The 16,250-nt window shown below is 36.7% G+C and overlaps 3 protein-coding genes across 3 annotated transcripts; 1 reads left to right on the top strand and 2 right to left on the bottom strand.

Annotated features, from left to right (window-relative positions):
* Window positions 1-2,182: 2,182 nt before the first annotated feature.
* LOC119988926 (pentatricopeptide repeat-containing protein At5g04780, mitochondrial-like) lies at window positions 2,183-5,369 on the bottom strand. The gene has a single exon (XM_038834188.1). The coding sequence runs from the start codon at window positions 5,171-5,173 to the stop codon at window positions 2,357-2,359; it is 2,817 nt and encodes a 938-aa protein (XP_038690116.1). The 5' UTR covers window positions 5,174-5,369; the 3' UTR covers window positions 2,183-2,356.
* A 925-nt stretch (window positions 5,370-6,294) lies between these two features.
* LOC119988930 (protein DEHYDRATION-INDUCED 19-like) lies at window positions 6,295-10,580 on the bottom strand. Its single transcript, XM_038834193.1, has 5 exons — window positions 10,189-10,580; window positions 9,938-10,077; window positions 7,527-7,604; window positions 7,067-7,365; window positions 6,295-6,665 (listed from the first exon to the last, which is right to left on the bottom strand). The coding sequence occupies exons 1-5, from the start codon at window positions 10,277-10,279 to the stop codon at window positions 6,554-6,556; spliced, it is 720 nt and encodes a 239-aa protein (XP_038690121.1). The 5' UTR covers window positions 10,280-10,580; the 3' UTR covers window positions 6,295-6,553.
* A 1,217-nt stretch (window positions 10,581-11,797) lies between these two features.
* On the top strand, window positions 11,798-14,465 carry LOC119988933 (uncharacterized protein At4g28440). The gene is made up of 2 exons (XM_038834197.1): window positions 11,798-12,155; window positions 13,946-14,465. The coding sequence occupies exons 1-2, from the start codon at window positions 11,879-11,881 to the stop codon at window positions 14,134-14,136; spliced, it is 468 nt and encodes a 155-aa protein (XP_038690125.1). The 5' UTR covers window positions 11,798-11,878; the 3' UTR covers window positions 14,137-14,465.
* The last annotated feature ends 1,785 nt before the right edge of the window (window positions 14,466-16,250 follow it).

Consider the following 16,250-nt stretch of genomic DNA (forward strand, 5'->3'; position numbering starts at 1 on the left):
ATATAAAGTTGCAAAAGCTATAGTCATAACTCATTATTGTTTGGACCAGGAAGTTCAACTGTTCACGTACCGCACCCAGAGGGAGGGGGTTTGACATTTGTGTATGTGGGCAATCATGGTGGTGGTTCATTTTTGAGTGTGTTTGGATTGAGGGATATAAGGAAAAGGAAATAAAGGAAACGAGGTTTCATTCTGATTCTCTCAAATTTTTGTCAAAATACTTCATTCCTCTTCCCATTCCCAAAATGAGATCATTTGGAAGGAAGAGAATGGAGAGTTAAGTTATTTATATGTGAAAAATATATTTTACTCTTGTATATAATAGTTTAATATAAAAATAAGGATAAATTAGTAAAATAAACCAATTTGCTTTTTTTTTTATGATAGCTATCCAACCAAGAGAAAAAAAACAATTTATTTATTTCTTTTTTTATTTATCCAAACATGAGAAAAGAAAGACCAATCAACCTTCCATTCTCTTTCCTTTCCTTCCTTCATTTTCTTGTCATTCCTTCTCCTAAATCACTCAATCCAAATATAGACTCTGTTTGGAGGAGAAGATAAGACTTCGTATAGTATAAAATTATCTTTTAATGAAGTTATCGGGTGTTTGAACGATTTTTAAAATACTCGGGATAATATAACTTTATACAAAAATAGTTTTTATACCATGTCGGTGGTATAATATTACAACACCTCCAACTCGTTTCTATTTTATACGAACGTTTAGTATAAAAAATAACATTTCAAATGATAAAAAAACCCTCACTCTCACTTTAATTGGGGGTAATCTAGACATATTATCACAAATCTTATACTAAACAAGGCTAATATCAAATTCTTTTCAATCACCGGATATGATTAAATTATACATCAATTTATATAAGGATTAAATTATATATTGAATAGCAATATTATACTAGTCTATACGGAGCTGCAAACACGGAGCCTTAAGAGTCTTATTTAGGGAATCTTTGAAAATTCAAGCTCCTGCCATAAACGCATATCTACGATTATTAGTATGAGATTTCTATTACATTTCATTGAAATTTGAACCTAATATTCTACAGGAGCATTAAATTTGGTCAAAAAGAAAGAAAACATGACAGACTGAAAGGAAGCCCAAGAGAAAACATGGGCCTGTATTTTTCGTCTTAAAGGCAGTGTGTAAAGCGCACTCAGAAAGTAAGTAGATCACCAATTCACCATTGCAGCTGGTGATCCAAATAAAAGCAGCTACGGAATTCATATCTTCAGCCCACTGAAGTGCAGAAAATATTAAGCAAATAGGTGAAGAGAAGTTTTCAGGAGATGCAAACTCCTGTGAATTGTCTGGAAAACCTTTGTACATGAATAAAATCATTTAGATGTGAAGTGGGTTACTGTCTTTATTTACTGTCAAGGTGTTGGTTATCAAATGTATCTCAAAAGATCTTTTATGAAGACAAAAAGAACATGGCGTTTCCAACTGACTGGATGTAAGAAATAGTTGGTGACTAGAAATTTCCATGAACAATTTCGTCAATCATGAACGGACTTTTAATTCTTCAAATGGAGCATATTCTCTCATGTTTGCATGCAGCCCCAGTAGAGTACAATGATGCTCGCATTGATGAGTCTGCATCTATAGCGACAACGGCCTGGTTTGAGGTCAAGGTTATTGGGATGAAGGTGGTTTTGTTCCTGAGGCTTGGATACTCAATGGTGGAATCTGCCAGGATCCATAGATGGGAGTGGGAATGTGGGAACCCTCAACATCATCACGGAAATAAGGTGTCTTTTCAATGTTGATTAGCACAAGGTTCAGCACAGGATTTAAACCTTGCGGATACAAAGGAAATGGAGCCAAGCTCTGCGTAGAGGGTTGTAGAACATCAACAATTCATAAAACATGGTCGGAAATCGACCATTGTTACATTGCCCACAGCACGTTGACATTTCTTTTGAATTCATAGCAGCAAGTGTTAGAAAAATAAGAATACATGAACGTTCACCAGTGGAAACACTGACGTGATGGATAAAATGTAGGATGAATTCAAGTTCTTTGAGCCTTATATAATACAACGAAGGAATGAATAAAAGAAAAGGCCGTAAGCATTGGTATTAGTAGCATCTATTAGACTATTACACTGGATATTTGTCTTTTAAGATAGCAGACTTAATTAGCAGCAGATGAACAGCATATGTAATGCAGGCAGGCAATTAGAACCTGAGAGCAACCAGCTCTTCTCAGAGAATCTTTATTTTCACATCAGGTTCAAAATAAATAAAGCAGATTTTACAAAATTGATCTCAAAGAATATCTGGAAGTGTTATTGGCGGTAGTACAAATTGAATGAATCTTTCTCTTGGAAGATCACCAGTAATCCCCGCAGGAACATGAGCCATCGCTAAAATGATGGAATCTGTTGATGTCTCTCACGATTATCTCCCTCGATACAATTTTACTAATGAACTTTAATGCAGTGTGGCAGTCGATGCATACCCGGAGATTCTTTTTCACCCTAATGGGAGCTCCAGCAGGTGTGGCAATTAATGCAAAAGCCACCGCGAGCTTCTCACTGTGGTGGAGAAGGAGCTTCTCCTTTTCACTTCGTTCCACATCATGGAGATCAATTTCTACCATAGGAACATAGCCAGCTTTGTTCAAAAGGTCACTCAGCTCATCTAGCTTTGCATAAATTTCCTCACTTCTGGGATGGCTCCTGTCTCCCACTTGGAAGGTGTGTACCTTGCCTTTCACCTCCGCCCAACTTATTCCAGGCTCCTTCTTCACCTTGCTGTCCTTCATAAGTCTTCTCATCTTTGCTACGTGTTCCCACATGCCAGCTGATGCATAAATGTTGGCAAGAAGAACATGGGTACCGGATTTTTCAGGTTCCAGTGCAAAAAGCATGTCAGCAGCACGTTGTCCGAGCTCAATATTCTTGTGGATCCTTGCAGCACCAAGAAGTGCCCCCCAAACTGCGGCATTTGCTTGATATGGCATCGTGTTTACGAGATCCATTGCCTCATCCAAATTTCCCGCTCGGCCAAGAAGATCAATCATGCAAGCATAATGCTGTTCCATTGGTTCGATTCCAAACAAATTTTCCATTGAATGGAAATATTGTTTCGCCTCTGTGACCAAACCTGCATGATTGCATGCACAGAGGACACTGACTAATGTTATCTGATTGGGGGCAACACCATCTGCACGCATCTGATCGAATAATTGGAGGGCCTCTTTCCCATGCCCATGTTGAGCATGTCCTGCAATCATTGCTGACCATGAGATTATTCCTCTCTCTGGTATCTCAGAGAAAGCACGGTCTGCGTCATTTATGCTTCCACATTTGGCATACATATTGACAAGAGAGTTCCCAGCATACATATCTGAAACGAATCCATACTTTAAGATGTGAACATGTACTTGTTTCCCTTGTTCATATGCTGATAAATTAGCACACGCATTAAGGAGAGCACTGCAAACAAATGAATCTGGCTTAATTCCCCTATCTTGCATTTCCAAATAAAGCCTTAAAGCTTCTTCACCTTGCCCATCTTGAACATAACCAGTAATCATAGACGTGAAAGTTACAAAATCAACGACTGGGCTTTCTCTAAATATCTTTGATGCATCTTCTATATGGCCACATTTTCCATATGCATCGATGAGGCTATTCACCACATAGTTGTCAAATTCAAAACCTGATTTCTGAGTAAGTGCATGGACTTGCAGACAAACATTGATAGCCTGCAAGCTGGCTACGGATTTAAGGACAGTTGAGAAAGTTGTCTGGTTGAATCCCGTTCCTTCCTGGTGCATCAAAGGAAAAAGTAACACAGCTTCCATGTCTTTTCCATTAAATGAATATCCAGTGATCACAGCATTCCATGTAATTAAGTCCTTCTCAGGCATTAACTTAAACACCATTCTCATATCGTCCGTCAAATGACACTTTGAATACATATCTATAAGTCCAACGTCAACAAATAAATCTGACTTGACTTTCATCTTGATCAAGCTGGAGTGCAACTGACTACCCAATTTCTTGAGCCCCATTCCAGCACAAGCTTTAAGAGCACTTGACAAAGTGAACATATTAGGACATAATCCTGATCTATTCATTCGCCAAAACAAATTTAGAGCCCGCTCATATTGCTCTTGATGAACACAACCAGCAATTATAGCATTCCAAGAAACAATGTCAGGTTTTGCGATTCCCTCAAATACAGTGATGGAATCTTGAAGGTCTCCTACTTTTGCATACATGTCAACAAGTGCATTTGCTGAGAACAGATCTGAATCATACCCAAGCTTTATAATATACCCATGAATTTTCGTTCCTTGATCTTCATCCATTAAACCTGTATAGGCATTGATAATACCAGATAGACTAAACTCATTGGGTTTAATACCAGACAAAACCATTTCCTGAAACAAACATATCGCCTCTTCACGAAAGTCACTTTGCACATAACATGAAAACAAGGAATTCCATGTTACAACACTTCGTTCTGGGATTGCATCAAACAGCGTCCTTGCATCCCCAAATTTACCACAATTAGCGTACATAACAATCAAAGCATTTGAAACATACTCATCCAACTCAAACCCTGTAACCACAGCAGTCCCATGAAGCTGTATCCCTAGCCTCAAATCCTTTTTAATCGTACAGGCCTTAAGTACACTAGGAAAGGTGAATTCATTAACCTTAAGAGCCAACAAATGCATCTCATAAAAAGCCGAAATTGCCTCTGCAGCAAGCCTATTCTTCGCATACCCAGAAATCAAAGCAGACCAAGACACCAAATCTGGTTCAGGACTTTCTACAACAAGCTTCCGTGCATATCCAAAAGACTGACATTTCGTGTATATCTTAATCAACGAGTTCCTTGTTTTTGCATCTTTAGAGAACCCACATTTGACTACATGAGCATGCACTTCCATGCCCTGAATCAAAGATTTTGAGGCAGCGCATGTTGAGACGAGATGATTATAGGATATGGAGGTGGATTTTTGGATTGACGTTATTAAAGTGTCGTTTTGTGGGTCTGGGCTACGTAAAGCTGAGGTTTGATTGAATCTAGAGGAAATTAGCAGATGGGTTTTGAAGGAGAAAGGTTTGAAAGGCAGGTAGAGTCGTTTGGGATAAAAAATTTGGCGGGATATGAGGCACGAAAGATTCATGGTCCATCACCCGTAGTGACAGAGAGAGCTGCCTCTGCCTGTTATTTATTGAGCGTTCGAGTATGCTCGCTGTAAGGAATAATCATGGGGACTTCTAAGCCGCCCACATGAACCAGTTCCAGGGCTTCACAAATGACCACCGTACAAGACCACATCAGCGGCGGGGTTATCGCAACTTTTGAGAAGGAAAGATAAACGGGAGAGGTATATATGTGCCTAACAAATTTAATCATAATCAATAATATAACATGTAATTAGATAAATATAATAATGAAAGTAAATGTAATTAGACAATATAATAACGAAATTCAATGTAATTAGATAATATAATAATGAAATTAAATGTAAAATATTAGGGATATAAGTTATTTTCGAAAGATAAATACGTGACTGGATTTACTCAATTTATATAAACTATATTTAATTATTCATATTCAAAGCTAAACGGTACTCAATTTCACTACAAATATATTAATATTTTGGTTTTATCGTTTATGCCGAATGTCAATTTAGTGGTGAATATATTTGGATCCAAATTATAAGAATTCGGGATATCTCGAGTTCAATTTTTACCGATCTCGAGTTCAATTTTTGCCGAAAACAAAATCGATTTAGGAGAAGTACCTGAGAATGAATAGTTAAATGTTGTAAAAGAAGATGGAAGAGGAAATTGAGCTCCATGAAGGAAAAGGGCACGGGTAAACAATCTCCGCCCCATTAACATCCCTATTCACACACACACATACATATAGGGTGAAGAACATATTTGGGGTGAAGAACATATTTGGGAGAGACGGAGACCCTGTTTTTGCCAAAAACATAAAAATAAAAAGACACAAAACAGAGGAGAGCCCTTTTTGACACTTAAAAAAAGAATTCCTATAAATGATTTCTAAAATATTGGCGTCAAACAGAGAGCATATTGCATGTTATGGAATTCAATTACATTCATACCATATGATATGACTTGCAATGCTGTGCCGAACATTATACTTTCAACTTTCAATTGAGCGACCACAAAATCCTAGACTCCAAACAGAGTCCTGTCAGAACCAACCAGAGCAGAAAGAGGAGTGCCTCCTCAATATTATGCAAAGCTGAAACTTCTTATAAGAAAAGTTCAACCAATTCAGGATATAAAATTCTTTCATAAACTAAAAAATTTATCATTGTTTTTCCAGAATAAAAGTACATCTCTTCTGGTTATGGCTAAGGGAGTTATACAAGGATGGATATTCTTAAAGAAGAGTGCCTCCTCAATATTTCATGAGGCATGGGGGGGTTTAATAAGTAAACCATGAAAATCTCACTTCATTAATACCATCATTTCAATTTCTTTTAAATAAATAATTCCATTGTTCTTCATTGAACTCAAAGCTTTCACTGGTCTTTTAATAGGGTTGAGAGAAGCAATTCTTGGACAAAACCAGCTCTTGCAGCTTCCTGCTTCATCCTTTTCTCCCGTTCTTCAGAGCTCAAAGAAGGATCGTAACTGAGAGAGTGAAAGAAATGGGAATGTTAGCACTTTAATCTATAGACATACATATATAAATAGTTACTTCTGCAGAAAAATATTTGGACTGTACACGAAAGCAGCAACTGCTAGCAAAAAGCATGAAACCTTCCTACATCTATGAGGATGGGAGCTCTTGGTGTACTTATTGCCAAAGCATCATGAAACTCGATAATACAAATTTAACTTTTGTGAAGATATGAAAAGAACAAAAGAATAGCCCCTATCAACTTCCTAATTAGGAAGATCATGGAATCGCCCTTTGCACCAAGGATGAGCAAAGACAATTGATTGACAGGGAACACAAAATAATTGAAGCACAAACAAACATACAAAGAGGAGTGATGGCGTTTCCCTGATATGGAAATCTGAAACAGTACCTTGATTTCCACATGTGCGCTGGAGCAGCATTTTTCACGGAAGCATCCTCAGAACTTGATACCACAGATTTTGAGACTTCTTCCGCCTCTGATGCAGGGAAATTCAAAATAAGTGATGAAAGGAATGGATCAGTAGCTGCATTAGACCCATTAGCATTGCTTGACCGGTATCCACCACCACCACCACCACCACCACCTAGCAGCACTTGCAGATGGGCCTCACGGAGATCTCGCCCAAGGAGAGACAGAGCCTGACTATTAGGGATTGCAACTCTTCTTAATCTGCGACGTCTCTGCAAGTAATCTTCAGTCAAAGGAAAAATAGATGTGGATTCTTTTCTTTTTTGCATGCAAGAGAATTTTATGTGGATTGTCTTCTGTGAATGAATATTTAATCATCCATTTGCATGAAATTTTAAGGATAAAAGCTAGCAATTAGATCTTGTGGTTTTAAGGATATCTTGAAAAACTGTCCATGTTGCAGCGTAATGTGGCTTAGCATGTCCTGTGAGACTTTAACTGAGCATATGGGACAAACCTGCAGGGAGAAAATCAATGCGGCATGAAGCTCATTAATCATGAAACTATGAAAGTAATCGAAAACGTGATGAGAATATATTTCACCATGAATTCGCAGGTCAAGAAGTAACCACTTAAAAACTTATGATGATGCATGTTTATGCCTCCTAAAATAACTTCCTTCTTTGTTTCAATTTCCCATTTCAAAGCCACTAAGTAATGGTATAATATATATACATTATGTGAGACGCTCCAAATCGACAAGTTAACTTATTGGGTTGAATGACAAAGTAATAAATCTTTACATGGTATCGGTAACAAATCTTAACAGTAATGAACAGAAAGTGTAAGGAATCATTTCTTGTTGATTAATAGTTAAGGAAAATAAAGTTATCAGAATACATAGCTTCTTCCAATCAGTTTGGTAAGATGAACAACAAGCAATATTGTTATAATATAGTACATTCATACCAGATCAGTAAAGAAGTGGTAATAATTTTCTAACTATGGAGAATAACCAAGATAAATCAATCCTCCATTGGCAGTCACGCTCCTCCAAAAATCATGTTGCCTATCATCTATTCAAATATTACTCTTTTATTGTATTGTTTACTGGATAGGGGCTCAAGCCCTTAGAAAAAAAACTATGGAGGACACGTTTCCTAGGAACAAAGGAAAATTCAATCTACTTTCGTGCAGATCCTTTAATGTTATGTTTGATCTCAAGATATGGTAACTTTTAACATCCTTAAAATCCAACTTCAACGACTCTGTTGTCTATAGGGGGCCAAAGATTAAAAGCACACTAAAAAATCTATTAGAGAACCAAGTCATGATAAAGATATGGACCATGTGAATTACTATTCACATAAAATCTGCTCTTACAGTGAAAGCACTATCAGCTCCTATGTTAAGCCCCTTTAATATTGACGTGCAATTATATGGTCGAGTGTGAACTTCGAAGAGGTGGTCATGTCTAAATATATTGGGTTCTGCTTAAACCATCAACAAAGCCCTAATGGAACATCAACTATCTTTGAACCAATAAGAGTTCAAATTACCTCCTTAAAGGCAAGTAGCCTAAACTTTGTGCGGGAAAAATTCGGAACTTCAAGCTAGTTCCACCAGGAAACGACAAAAGAAAAGAAAAGGGAAGCAAGAAAATATCTCATTCTCCTCTTAAACTAATTTCAATATTCGCCCAAAACATACAGGCGGCTGATTACAATAGCCGAATTAGATGGTGGATTAACTGGCTAACCAGTTTAAATTAGAGGGAAGGTCTTATTGTCTACGTAAAAGAACAAGAGTGACAGCAATTGATTGCATGAGTGATTGAACAGATTTTTGTCCACAACATGCTAAAGCTACTTAGAAAGCAACCTTATCAATAGAGATAAATTATTCAAGTCTAATGGCTAGTCATGATACAAAGTTATAATCAATCTTTATAAACCTAAACATGGACTGAATCTTGGCAATGTACAACTCCCCTTCCACAATGACCCAACCGGGAAAAAAATTTCACAATCTTCCAAAGTTAAATGTAAAATACATAGCAGTATTTGCACCAACTATGCCATGAGATTTAGCAACCAATCGAAGGAAAGAATGGAAGTAATAATGCTCCACGCTCTGCTTTTCAAGAATCTTTTACTTAATTGTACTATGTAATACACTAATACTATGGCAACAACAAACTTGAAATTAAAATATTTGAGGCCTGTCATGCGAAACCTCAGTAGACCTACTTGAGTCCGCCTTGTATTATTTGCGACACCAACTCATTCACCACCATTTGATCCTATCTATCACATTAAAGGATCATCTTATTTAATCCTCACCAAAATTTCACCAGATCCTCAAATAGGACATTGTCCGAAAATTGTTGAACGGTTGAACATATTTGACAACTTTCCTCAACGAATATGTTATACACAAAGTTACTAGGATTACTCTCAGATTAATTTGGACGTTCTCCACTTTATCCGATAACATTAAATGCTTTGTAACCAGCAAAAACTCCCAACCAGTAACTCGCACCATGTAACAACTGCAATTCAATAACTACTTGAACACATATATATAAGACTCTTCTGTTTAATCATGTACATATAAGGACACTCTGCCTTAACCCTTCCCCAACACAATCACCATAAACACATTCAAATTTGCAACAGAACATGCTAAAGATAACCCATTTCATGCCAAGAGAGTTATTGCTCAACAAGTTACAATCTTTTCCTACCAATTCTTCATAGACCAACAAGACACATAGAGAAATGATTTACCACAACAAAGAACACAATAAAGAGCATACATGGACAAAAACATATAATCAAATCCCCTTACCGTGACTTTAGACTCGCAAGAATGCTCGTCTTCCAGATGCAAACACAAAGAAGCGATGTCGAAATCCTCGTAACAGTATGGACAGGGAAAATCCGGTCGTTCCTCCTCCTCTACCTCGAAATCATCGAAGCTCAATCGATCTAAAATCCAACAAAACATACGCGTAGGATTAACCACTATATCTTCCTAAATGAATAATCATACATAAATCGATCGATCAATCAATAAATGAAGGACAAGAAAGGACATACCCAGATAGGAACTCTGGTTCTGGTGCTGCTGCTGCAAAGCGTGTTGGCGTTTGGCGGCGGCGAGACGAGAGGTCCAGAAATCGGAGTCCATTTTCAGAGATCGGGTCTGAAGCTGCGTCGTAAATATATTCAACCAAATACGGAAAAATAAATGAATTTTCTCTTTTTGGTTCGTATACTATAATCAGAGGATCCAAATTAATTAACTTCCTTATTTTCTTCTTCTTCTTCTTGGATTCTGGATGGATAGCTTCGGATTGATCAGAGAGAGGGAGACAAATGAAGGGAAAGAGAGACGTCAATATCTATTTTTAATAAATAAATGTAGTAATATTTACAATTTTCAGGTCTGAGAGAGCCAGAGAGGTCCTATTATTTTGACTTATTCTAACAATGGTGGGTGTGTATGCTTCAGTGTTGACGAGCCATTTAAGGAGAGATAAAGCTTAGGCTATGATGACGTGGATAATCGTGTCGGATTTTTGAAGAAAAGAAAGACAACAAATTTAGCAAGTTTATGAAGAATTAGCGGTTCAAAAATTATGTTGTGTTAATTCTTTTTTTTTCCTGTTTCATTTTTGCCACTTGGGATTTTTATTAGTATTGAAATTTATAATCCAAAAGCAAATTTTTTCAATTAATACATGATTTACTAGGTCATGTAATAAAAAAAATTCTGTGTGATGCACTATAATTATAATTTAATGTGGTAGTTAATTAACTTTTTGATAATGCTTGAGACATTCAAAAAGTGACCCCAAAAGACCTTCATTTATTGTGTAGTGTTGGATGTGAAGTAGTTCTACAATTGTGTTTTTAATCAATGAATATTTTAATGCCACATAGATTTGGGAGACTTTTGAGGGTCATATTTTGGGGGTTTCTAGCATTATCCTTAACTTGTTATTTGATAATCGAGAATGACAATATATAAGTTTGCTTTTTGGATATCCAATATGACTCTAAACTCAGACTTTCAAGCTTGCGCACACAGGGTAAGTTGGGTCAAAGTATATCGCGTGATCCTAGAGATATTACTCTCAGTGAAAAATCAAATTGATAATTTTCTGAGTCCTTACGATTTGATCCTACATAAATTAAACACTAGACTATCACTCAAGTGGTGTACTTAATTAACTAGTCTCAACTTTATAATCACCAATTATGTAAAGATTGGAAAATTTTTAGTTGACCATCTCATTAATTTTCTTTTTTAATTATATTAAATATTGGCCCAAATTCAAGTATCAAAATTCACGCACAATCAAATCAAAAGCATTACACATCCATAAAATAAGTATCCATAACATGTGGTATACCTATGTGACTTATTTAATAAAGTTTATTTATTTATTTTTAATTTATGTAGCATGTATTTTTGCTTGTCACATAAATTATGTAAGTGTATGGATGAGAAAATTATGGACATATATCATTTTGACAGTCAAATTATTTGGAAATTTAAATTATCTTGAAAATTTTCTTTATCCGAATGAAAAATGGTAATGCAAACGCTGTCGTTTTTTGCTTTGTACATTTTTCTTTGCACGGCGTCGTTTCAACGACTTTCTTAGCAAGGTATGCGGAAGGACTGCGTGGAACAGACGCGGCATCAATCAATAAACACAACTTCCGACTCTGCTTTTGCTCTAGGTTTTCTTTGTCCAAAACAGAAAAAGAATCTGAATCAATGGCAACAACAACGACGAAGACCCAGAAGAGTCAAGGATCGGAGTCACAAGAGAATGCGAACAAGATTACGGAGAAGCGAAAGCCGGTCTTTGTTAAGGTGGATCAGCTGACGCCGGGAACCAACGGCCACAATCTGATCGTCAAGGTCTTGAACTCCAACACCGTATTGCAGAAGGGCCGCGCCGCCTCCCAGCACCTTCGCCAAACCCGGATTTCCGAATGCCTTATTGGTGATGAGACTGGCACTATTCTCTTCACTGCTCGTAACGATCAAGGTCTGCCCTGGTTCAAATGCTGTTAATTCAGTTCTTTTAACTTTAGAACGCTGATGCTTCGATATATTTTGGGCTATTATCCAAATTTTGGTGGGTATCTGTGTTTTATGCAGTAAGACTTCCAATTTTGTCATCATTTTCATTGTTTTTATTTGAAGATAACTATATTCATTGTGAATCTTAGATGTGTTAGACCCAAAATTTTGAATTTGTACTTAGTTTTCTCTTCAAGGCTATGTTCGGTAGATATCTGCCTTGAGGCCCTTGAAAAAATTTGAGATGGTAGAATGAAACTTTTAAAATCATGTCTTTTTCAAGAATCAAACTTTTTCCTTCTTCTACCATGAAGAACTAAACTTCCTAGTTCATTTGAAGAATCAAAGTTCTGATTGACGTCTCTATCTATATCCCTATGCCATTTCCTCTCTGGCTTATGTATAATTCTCAGTTTTCAACTTCTTGGTATTGCAATTATCACTTGTTAATGTACGTGTTTTTTGTTCTCTTCATAGAAACTGTAGTTGATTCCTAACTAATACACGTGATGGCCTTCAACCTGTTTTGACTTAAAATTTTGATTGTTTGGATTGACTGAGTCATTTTGGCATTTTTTTTAAGCTAGGATATATGTCCAGCTCACATTAGCCCTAACAACTTGAGCTAACTGCTTCTTGGCAGAACCTTAGAATATAGCAAGTGTAAGCTGGTACTAAGAGCATGATAATGGTCCATTTTGGCACAATGTGAGATTGGGCTTCTTAAGAACTCTTCCCTATTGTCTTTTTGGGTAATAGTTCATCCATATTATTTATAAATGTACTCAGTCCCATTGCAAAGACTGTTTAGCATGCTGACAGTATGATAACCATATAATTGAATGATCATACCGGAGACTGTAATGCCTGCAAGCATACTGATTTAAATGCCTGTGGTTAGGATCGAATTTCACTTAAGGGCTAGGCTTACATACTTGGGTTTAGCTGGGCCTGAGATTGACGACCACTGCTAGCCCCAATGTCATGTTTTGGGAAATGTTTTAGACTGTATGTGCATGGCATTTGTTTGATGCTTGAAGAACATGGAAGACCTGGATAGCTGAAGGGTATAAGGGGGTTGAAGGAAAGTTAATATGCATGCCCTTGTTTTTTGGGAAGACAGCAAAAAATGTCTCTCTCTCTCGAATTTTATTTACCCTATTTTTCCTCCTAAGATGTTAATTATATATGGTGGTGTGATTTTCTATTAATTAATATGGCTTATCATCTTTCATATTCCCATTCCTTTGCTTCTGTTTCCTGCTATTGGAGATCCCTTTATTTTCCCTTTTCCAGGCTTTTTTTTAGATTGTTGTTATTATATTACTTTGTGGAGATTCTGTGTCTTTTTTGAAAGCAAATCAATTTTATTGGAGAGCAACAAGGTGGTGGAACCAGAAGTTTGGTACTTTGGTTTCGTTTTTTTTTCCCCCTCCTTTTCCATTTTCATTTAGTCTGGCATTTCTGCTGTTGCATCATCATGTTTGCTGGAATGTTGTCCTACGTGTGTGGTGGTAAAAGGTCTATGGTGGTTGAGGAGGCTTTAGTTTTAAAATTACTTCTATCTGATATTGCTGCCGTATGTTGGCCTAAAAGGCTCATGTTAATTTTGTTGCTATAACATTTCAACCCCAATTCTAGTGCGAATCTCTAGCTTCTTATTTGCTCTCACAAGTGAGGACTGTTCTAGTGTGGGAAATGGTTTGCTATTCCTTGCAAGAGACCTATGAAGTTGATCGTGGTTTTTTTGTGCAGTTGATGTGATGAAGCCTGGCACGACACTAATTCTTCGTAATGCTAAGATTGACATGTTCAAGAGTTCAATGAGGTTAGCTGTTGACAAATGGGGCCGCGTTGAAGTCACCCAACCTGCTGAATTTGTAGTTAAGGAGGATAACAATCTGTCCTTGGTTGAATATGAATTGGTGAATGTGACTGAAGAGTGACACAAATATTGCAGAAGTATGGCTTGTTTTGATGCTTAAAAGGAGGACTACTACTTTGTTGAAGTTCAAAGGCATGTGGTTGTTTTACCCTTTGGCCTCTTGAATTACTATTATTGGGGTGCAAGTTTTGTCTAGTTGACTAACTGGACACAGATAAGCTATTATCTTGTTAACTTCGCAAGGATTTGTTTGATGTGATTTGAATAGTAAATGTCTAAATGATGTCTTTTATGTCTCTGATCAACAAATATTGGTTGCTTTATGTGGATAAGCAAATTATTCAAGTGCTAATTAACAGTCCTGTCTTCAGTTCAGTCAACTTGGGCTCAGTATTTGCATTAGTGACAAGTCGTCTTTGTTGAATTCGTAGTATATCTATCCTATGTTCTCTTTTTGTCCCCACCTACTTATTTCTGTTAACATTATTTTCATGTCGTCAGGATTTGAAGAACTTTTGCTTTTGGACAAGCAAACTTTTGCTTTTGGACAAGCAAACCCTGTTAAACAACCAAAGTAAACAAAGAGAGTGACAAAACACACTTGTCTTTTCAATATATGTCAGTACTACATTAAATATTTAGGGACTGAACTCCCCCCTAAAAATCTACAAAGCATCTGAAGCAGCTACATCAGTTCCCTGAAACTGAAAGGTTGATAACAGTATCCATAAATTAGAGAAAGAAATGCAGAAAAATAATTGTCAAAAATGAAGTTGGGGAATGTAGATTGATAACAACTTCAGTATGCTTGGAGAACATTACGATATTAATGTCCTGGCAAGTCCAAGAAAGTTCCATAGAAATCCAGGAAAAGCTACGGCCAATTGTACTGCATCCCAACAATGAACAATCATCCATCTACAATCAAGAGCAAGATCAGGGACCTAAACACAAAATACAAAGTCAAACAAGAGAAAAAAAAACTTGTATGAAGGATGAAAAAGGCTGGTTCAGGGGTTCGGAGCAGAGCAGGTGGAAGTACAGTTATATCATTCCAAAAACACGTCCAAATTGAATTTCAATCTGCGTGTAGCCCTGGCACTTGGCAGCGATTACATTGTCTAAGCAAATAATGTTATTGACCTTCCCCATCACCAAAGATGGCGCTGGCCGCTTGGGTAACAACATTATAATCACCAGTCCTACCCTCAACCGGGCGTTGTGTCTCAAGTTTCTCTATAAACTCTTCTTTCCCCTCTTTCTTTTGAGAATGTGGAACCTCTCAAGTTGGTCTCTTAGAATATACACAACACACAGACAATCAGAGTCAAGGTTGAAAATATAATACAACCAAATCTTCATGCATTTATCGAAATCAATAAAAACACCCACATCAACTGCATCTTCAGAGCTTTGAAGATTATTACACCATCTTCAACAATGAAAAAATTGTCTCTTACAGTGATCACCTAAATTTAAGATTCTTCACGTACAAAACCATTAAAAGGCAACCTTTTACAACTTAAGCTCCTTCACATTACTTGAGTAATAGCAGACTTCTTTGGATACCCAGTTAGGATCTAAAAAGCAACAACAAAGCTTTATTTCACCACCTTTTATTAGAGCGCATGTACAAAGACTTTGCTCCAACTGTCTTGACATTCATTATACATCATCATTGCAGTCAGAGTGAATACCACAAATTAGTGCGGTTGTGTTATATATTATTTTCAGGCGAACAAGAATAAAGGAAGACTCAATTCAGTTGCACAAGAAAACTGGAATGCACAATGAAGTTGGAAAATTAAACCCTTTTTAAGTTATTAGCAGAAAATCAACAGCGATTGAACTCAACAGAATTGAACCAAAACTAGAAGGATCAAATATCACGTTAAATAGCTATCATTGAAAATGAACATTTTAATCTCTCAAAATAGTATGCATAACAGCAGCTGTTTCTCTTAGAACGTGAAAATTTGAGGGCCTTAGCCGCCTCTAAGGCCTCCCTCACCGAAAAGAACTAACCATGAGTTGAGTTGGTTTAAGTATTGCATGAATAAAGAAACAAAGAAAAAAAAATCTCAGATATCTCTAGCTTTTTGGATGATCTAATTGAAATGACAATCATAGAGAAAAAAAAGAAACATAAATTTTCATTGGCCATTTCTAACTCCA

Source organism: Tripterygium wilfordii, chromosome 21 (assembly GCF_013401445.1).
Source record: "Tripterygium wilfordii isolate XIE 37 chromosome 21, ASM1340144v1, whole genome shotgun sequence".
Classification (NCBI taxonomy): domain Eukaryota; kingdom Viridiplantae; phylum Streptophyta; class Magnoliopsida; order Celastrales; family Celastraceae; genus Tripterygium; species Tripterygium wilfordii.

Coding starts and splice junctions, on each gene's coding strand:
- LOC119988926 (XM_038834188.1), bottom strand. CDS start 5,173: ATGAATCTTTCGTGCCTCATATCCCGCCAAATTTTTTATCCCAAACGA.
- LOC119988930 (XM_038834193.1), bottom strand. CDS start 10,279: ATGGACTCCGATTTCTGGACCTCTCGTCTCGCCGCCGCCAAACGCCAA. Junction 7,366..7,526: donor AACATGGACAGTTTTTCAAG/ATATCCTTAAAA, acceptor ACTGAAGATTAC/TTGCAGAGACGTCGCAGATT. Junction 6,666..7,066: donor GCGCACATGTGGAAATCAAG/GTACTGTTTCAG, acceptor TCACTCTCTCAG/TTACGATCCTTCTTTGAGCT.
- LOC119988933 (XM_038834197.1), top strand. CDS start 11,879: ATGGCAACAACAACGACGAAGACCCAGAAGAGTCAAGGATCGGAGTCA. Junction 12,156..13,945: donor CACTGCTCGTAACGATCAAG/GTCTGCCCTGGT, acceptor TTTTTTGTGCAG/TTGATGTGATGAAGCCTGGC.